This window comes from Thunnus thynnus, chromosome 20, assembly GCF_963924715.1.
Source record: "Thunnus thynnus chromosome 20, fThuThy2.1, whole genome shotgun sequence".
In the NCBI taxonomy this organism is placed as follows: Eukaryota; Metazoa; Chordata; class Actinopteri; order Scombriformes; family Scombridae; genus Thunnus; species Thunnus thynnus.
The window spans coordinates 2,228,607-2,235,949 of record NC_089536.1 but is presented as its reverse complement, the minus strand read 5'-3'; the positions used below and the strand labels follow the sequence as shown (position 1 = coordinate 2,235,949).

The 7,343-nt window shown below is 38.5% G+C and overlaps 1 protein-coding gene across 1 annotated transcript; it reads left to right on the top strand.

Annotated features, from left to right (window-relative positions):
* Positions 1 to 317: 317 nt before the first annotated feature.
* On the top strand, positions 318 to 5,892 carry LOC137172357 (stonustoxin subunit beta-like). The gene is made up of 4 exons (XM_067576746.1): positions 318 to 442; positions 1,230 to 1,329; positions 2,659 to 4,128; positions 4,437 to 5,892. Exons 2-4 carry the CDS (start codon positions 1,239 to 1,241, stop codon positions 4,973 to 4,975), a joined length of 2,100 nt encoding a protein of 699 aa, XP_067432847.1. The 5' UTR covers positions 318 to 442; positions 1,230 to 1,238; the 3' UTR covers positions 4,976 to 5,892.
* The last annotated feature ends 1,451 nt before the right edge of the window (positions 5,893 to 7,343 follow it).

Below are 7,343 nucleotides of genomic sequence, written 5' to 3'. Positions count from 1 at the left end.
TAAAAAGATAAAAACAAAACAAAAAAACCCATCTGTCTTCTGGAAGATCTCCTTCTCTCATCTCGCAACAGCTGGCGGATGATGGCGACCGTTGCCGCTCCCGACCGTTGTCTGTGTGTATAAAGATTTATCATAAGTATATAAATATTTATATACAGTCAAAGATCCTGACAGATGCTGATTGGAAACCACAAAGCTTGCCGCTGTATTTATACCCTACACCTTAATGAAGGGAACTTCATTCAGCTGTGAGTGTGACTACAAACAGACGAAGTGGGAATTGGTAGGGTCAGTTTTGGAAAAATGCCCTAAGATTGCACAAGTCATATCAGGAGACGTGTCAGGGGTGAGTCAGCAGGACAGAGAACAGAATCACAGTATCACAGACCATCAGACTGGAAGGCAGACGTGAAGAGGACTCTGATCTAAACGACTACACCAGGTAAGGACAAACAGGGTGAAAATATTTTTTAACCTGGGAATATTTCCAAGACCAATAAGTTGTCTGCTAGTCTCCTTCTTGTTTTTGCCCTTTCTGTCTGTGTCACGGTGGAGAGCTGTCTACCTGGGTAATAATGTCAGGATGAAATCATTGAGATTGAGGCTCACTTATGGATGATTTAAGACTCGTCTGAAGCACCAACTATCCTCACCTGCAAGAATATTATAAGGAAGTAAACCTCTGTCCACGCCCATGCAACTAAGTGTCAGACTAGCTTAAATTGTTTAGTGTGTATGTCGTCTTACTAAGATCTAGTATGAGCCTTTGTATGAAATTTCTATGCTGTTTCTATATGTATATCTATTTGCTATTTATTCTAAAATCCTATATTTTATGTTATAGTTGTAATAATGAAACCTATTTCTGTTATCAAGTGTTCTAAAGTAATGATCTCTTATTGCATGTTATTAGATAAACTCTATCGGTAAGAGCAGTTTATTGTTTTAGTTTTAGTTAATCAGTAACTAACAGCTGTTTCCTAATATACAGTATGTTTATTGGAAAAAGCTGCACTGCACGTTTAAAATTAAGAAGTCAACACTTTGTATTTCATGAGAATAATAAATGTAAAAAAAGAAATGTCCCACAGCTCTGTGAGTTTGTGGAAAAACAATTTTTCATACTAGTAATGGAGTATTTTTACATTGCTCTATTGGTACTTTTACTATGTAATGTTGAAGATGTTGTGGGTTTGGTTTGATCTGTGTTGTGTCGTGTTCCTCAACAGGTTGGAGAAATGTCTTCAGATACGATAGAAGTACCTGCGCTGGGTCGACCTTTCACCTTAGGGATGCTCTATGATGCCCGGAAAGATGAACTGATCCCAGGTAGAGCTTGATGTAGACAACAGTACAATAATATAATTACTTACTCAGCCTGTCTCAGAAAAGTTATCAAATTTATCAACAAGAGTACAGATTTGGTTTTAGTGCTGCCAACAAGAAAGGAAATCGATTCCCCCCAAATAATTCAAAGAGCAGTAAATTTTCTGTCTTTTGAACAGTGCAAGCCTGCTTGTGGAGCTCTTGCTTTGTGTTTAATCACTGTCAAAGTGACCAAAGTAATGCTTCCTCTGTTGTTTTTCGTGTATTTTAATATTTTCTTCTACTTAATTCAAAGTATTTAATTTATGGTACCATGGTTACTTTGTCATCAGGTCTTTGTCAGGTTATTATCATATATTTATGGCACTGATATGAAAGGATAATTACTGTATCTGTATCTGCATTACTGTTTCTCTAAATACTGTATCTGTTAACTGGATAATTATGGAATGAAGCCAAATGGGTGAGCTAGAACTCAAGAAAGATCATGGTTTGGGTAAAAACACTAAAATGAGGTAAAAATGTCAAAAATGCCAGATGCAACATTACAAATCTCTGTTAAAATGCCTGCATGTGACATTAAAAACACTGCTCTCCTGCTGTTCTGCAGCTTTTCCCCAGCTAATTTGTAGCCATCCACCCAACTCACCACCTCTGATAAGTCGTGTTATATAACAACACTTCTCTGGGAAGGATTGGTGTATCACCTGCACACAAAATTGGACTTTGGCGTATGCACTGCACGCAATATGAACGTGTAAAGTCGTGTTATTTGTACAAAGATTGAAGAGGACTGGCAACAAACAAACAAAAAAAAACTTGACAGGACAGAAATAATAGATATTTTGACTCTTTGGAGGAAACAGAGATTGGAGCCACAGTAAAATATGAATGTCTCAACAGCCCTGATGAAGCTCTGGACTCAGGCCTGCTAACATTCAAACTTTAATGCGGACAAACACACAGAGGAATCTGTTTGTTGCACTTTTGCGATTGTATTGTTGGACACCACCATCGGTCTGGGTATCACTGGATAATTCGTAATTCATTTGTACTTTGAAATATCCAGTTACCTAAATGATGGAAGAAAAGTGGTAGGTGGACATGAGCGTAGCCCTCACTGATGAATATTATTTGAACCAAGGACATTGTTTGTACGCTCCAATGACTCTGTAGCAGAGATTATGATTGGAGATTCTTAACTGAAGCCTGGAATATACTTGTTGGTCCAGTCTCCCACATTTCTTGAAAGATCCATATTAGCTCTAGTTAAAAGTTGACAAAATGTTTTTTTTTCTGCTTTAATACATGATTGATGTTTACTTTATGTAGGTTTCTCTTTGTGGGATAAAACAACTCTAGAAGAGAACACAACTGAAACCCCTAAACCCGGCTGTGAATTTCAAATTATGGCAGAAGACACCATTGATTCCAAGTCTTCTCTGCTGGACGTTGAAGCTTCTCTGAAGGTCAGTGTCCTGAGTGGACTGATTAAAGTTGAAGGATCTGCCAAGTACCTGAATGATCAGAAGAAATTCAAGAATCAGAGCAGAGTGACACTTCAGTACAAAGCTACCACCCACTTCAAACAGTTGTCGATGACTGAACTTGGAACACAGAACACACAACAAACAGATGTTATTAAGAAGAGCTCGGCAACGCATGTGGTCACAGGCATCCAATATGGAGCAAATGCTTTCTTTGTATTTGACAGTGAGAAGTTAGAAGATAGCAAAGTTCAAGACACCCAGGTTGGCATGGAAGCTGTGATCAAGAAGATTCCATCATGTAAACCTGGGGTGGAAGCTAGAATCCAGCTCACCGACGAAGAAAAGGTCCTGACAGACAAATTCTCCTGCAAATTCTATGGCGACCTCCTCCTTGAAAGCAACCCTGCAACATTTGATGAAGCAGTGAAGACCTGCAAAGAACTTCCAAAGCTACTGGGAAAAAAGGGAGAGAATGCTGTTCCATTGAAGGTCTGGCTGATGCCGTTGAAGAATTTTGATTCCGAAGCCGCTGAGCTGAAGCGTGAGATCAGCGTTGGACTAATGATGAAAGCTAAAGATGCTCTAGAAGGTGTTGAACAGACAGAAATGAGATGCAACGATTCTCTGGCAGACAGAGTGTCAGATGATTTTCCACAGATGCGCGAAATGCTGAGCAGTTTCCAAAAACTGTGTCATAATTATACATCTGCGCTCCAACAGGACATAAAGAAGGCACTTCCCTCCATCCGTGAAGGCAAAGAAGATGAGAGCTCATTAGAAAAACTCTTTGAAGACAGAGACAAGTCACCATTCAGTCAGGAGAATCTAAACAAGTTGATGGATCATAAAGGGAGAGAGATCAATGTTATCAGGTGCTGTGTAGATATCATCAATGGTACCGGCGCAAAGATCGTCCAAAGTAAGGCAGAGTTGGAGAGAGAGGTTCTTACTCCAGGTGTAGAAGATGCTCTGTGCTTTGTTTTCACCTCTCTGGGAAGTACTGACCCCTTCCTTGATGCGATGACCAAATACTTGGATTCACCTGAAGAAGGAAGTACTGATGAAGACTACGGGTACATTTCAGATGAAGTGTTAACCAAAATGAGAGAGAAAGCCAAATATTTCCATGATGTTGCCAAAGGCCTGAAGGACAGCAAGCAATTCCGTTTCCTGGTTGCAGCCTTAGAAAATAAGGAATACACAGGTGCAACCATCTACCATTACAAGGAGGGCAGTCTGGTTACTGATGATTTTACAAAGCCTGATGTCCCTGATGTGAGGACTGCACACGATAGAAGAGATTTAATCTGGTGTAAGTCATTTTTCATGTGTTTGTTACTCTTAGAAATCTGATTGGGCATCTAACAGTCACAAGCTCCCTTTTGACCATTACTTAGAAACAAGATGTGAAGACATGCATGAATACTTGTTGCTTTATAGCCAAACACAGTACTTCATATTATAAATGTGATTGAAACAGGATTACAGCAGATTTGTACATAAGTATGTCATGGAAAGCCCATAATAACATAATATTATATGTATGTGCGGTGTTGTAAATTACAGTGTGATGATGAGGATGGCGGCCAATAACAGATTGTGTTTTGGTTTCTCCATTAGATGCCTGTGATCTCACCCTGGACCCAAACACAGCAAACAACAACCTCACTCTGTCTGATGAAAACAAAAAGGCGACATGTGGAGCATTTCAGGCATATCCTGATCACACAGAGAGGTTTGAGACACATTTCCAGGTATTGTGCAATGAGAAGCTAAATGGGCGCCATTACTGGGAGGTAGAGTGGGGTAATGGTGACTGTGGTGAGGTTGGTGTAGCTGTTACATACAAGGGAATAGACAGGAAAGGAGACAGATTACTGAGCAAGCTTGGACATAATTCCAAATCATGGTACTTTGGCAACAAAGGTGGGCTTCAAGCATGGCATGATCGTCAAAGGCATTACGGTCCTCTTCCTGCAACTGACTGCAGCCGAGTTGGAGTGTATCTGGACTGGCCTGCTGGTACTTTGTCCTTCTACAGAGTCTCCTGTAACACACTGACACACCTCTACACCTTCAACACCACATTCACTGAGCCGGTTTATCCAGCTATCTGTGCCATGGAGAAACCAAATTATGTCTTCCTGTGTCCATTTTAAATCGGAGCAGTAAGAGCACACACATCTGGAGACAGTTTGTGGCTCCAGTCTATCGATTTATTTTTCTTCCTAAGGCTTTTGCACATCAACAATGTTTTAAAATAGCAACACAAAATTGTAAGTACAGTTGTTAAAAAAGTGCTAAGGATTCTGAATCTATTTATCCTAAATCATGGGGAGAACAAGTTTGTGGTCAAATATATCAATTCAAACACTACAATGGCCCTCACAGGATTAAAAGATCAAAATTTCATAGATCTTGAAGGGCCACATTCACACTGACTATTAGTTTAACTTTGAGGTGACCTCTCATCTAATAACACTTGGAATGGGAAATTGTGAATATTCTTTGTTTTTGTTTCCACTTTGTGTTTTCTTAGTCTAGTTTTCTTGTGTTATGGCTTCATGGTTTATGGGACAATATGTCTCCATGGTGCCATCTACAGAAAATACTGTGTAATCTAATCATGTTTTTGAACACTAACACAACCGACTCACTAAGGACATCAGTGGTGCGTGGTAACAGTTTCGCCTTTTGTTCGTTTTAAGGTTGAAATTGTTGCTGTTTTGTTTTTCATGTGCAAAAAAAAATTTTAAAAGAGAAAAAAATACACTTAAATGATCCATATTGCAAAGTTGTGATCTTTTTCTTCTTCTAACACGAGCATAATGTACCACTCAGGAAACTTCTGCTGGTCTTTGTTTTTCTGGTTGTGGCTCTGGACATTCTGCTCTGAGTCCAACCAAGAGTCCATTTAATCAACTGTGGTGTTCTGAACAGAAAGTAACAAGATTATCTTTAACTTGTTAGATGTTAAGAATGTTGCTGATGTTTACAGAGCTGAAATTCTCCTGGATTGTAATTTCATAACATCTCTCTACTTGAGTAGAATATTCAATAAAGTGTCCTGAGTTGACCACTGTGTGCAGCTTGGTTATTTCCTGTTTGTCAGAACATCCAGCTCAGAGTAAAACCTGAATAAAACATATAAAGCTACATAATAACAAATTGTTGCTTGCTTTTTTCTTTGTGATTTCTTTCTTTTCTTTTCATTTTAAAGGGGCCATGGGTTTCCAGTTAAAGTTAGAATAAAGTTCTTATTTTGAAATCTTCTGTTAAGGATGATGAACTGAACTCTGACAGGAGCACCAGGTCATTTTAACATTAAATAAATAACTGTTTTAGAGTCAGTGATGCTTATGGGCTGAACATAAAATCTCATTAGTTATGTCTTGAATATCAATTTTGTGGACTTGAAAGTGAATGTCAATCACTCTGACTGATTTTCAAGCAGATGGTGTGATCAATAATTCAGCAAGACTGTGAGAAAAAGCAAGTAAGTGGACCTTTAGTTGATATTCTTTCTTTTGTCAAACCACTGTTTCCAAGGTCAGGTCTTTGTTGCTCAAACTGAAAACTGATGACTCAAATTGGAATTTTCTCCTGGATTATATGAAAAATGTTCTAGTCCTTGTGGTGTTCAACATAACCTTGTTGGTGTCAGAGGTGAAGCTGATTTCAACCAAAAGGAGGGTCAGGCTGCTGTTACCCATTTATTCTGTCATAAAACAACTTACGCATAACACACTGTTCCACATGTTCACTAGGAAAACTAACAAACAAAAGCACACAGACTCAAACCATAAACATAAAATATGGACAATCAGAAACACAGTGTTTAGGTGTGATAATAATAATAATAATAATAATAATAGTAATAATAAGAATAACATTGCCAGGGTTAGAGAATCACTACCCTATGAATCTCAATAGAGCAAAGCACGCAAGTATGAGTTGTAGTTCCCTTCAGCACCACTAGATGTCAGGATGGTTTCAGCAACACATTCAGGCTGTAATAAGGAGTCATAACTGCAATATCCCTGTCAATTTGGAGATTAATTGATTTATCAAAATGGCAAAATAGTAATAGTTTTACGGAACTCTTGAAAAGAACACCGGATTAACCCAGCTGGGTCCCTAAAGCAAAAATTAGCCATGGGCCCCCCCTTGAGACCCCGTACCGATACCATCACCACCATCTCTCTGTACCTTGTGTATGTATCCTGTCACCTTCAAGTGAATAAATTAGGTTTAGGATTAGCAGATTATAAACACAAAAGAAGAAATCTGGATTTGCTTTATAAACAAAAAGTGAGAGTGTTTATTTTTCTAGAAACCACATTCCTGAGTATAAAAAGGGTGTTGAAATAAAATACAAACAGACACTTAAGTAACTTTTACACAAACATCTATAAAATGTTTCCCTCTACAGTAACTTTTAAAGTCTGTCTCTCCCTCTAATGGACTCAGAGATGACCTCAACTGCTGTGAGAGAATCATATCATAACTTAAATAATGAATTTAAAA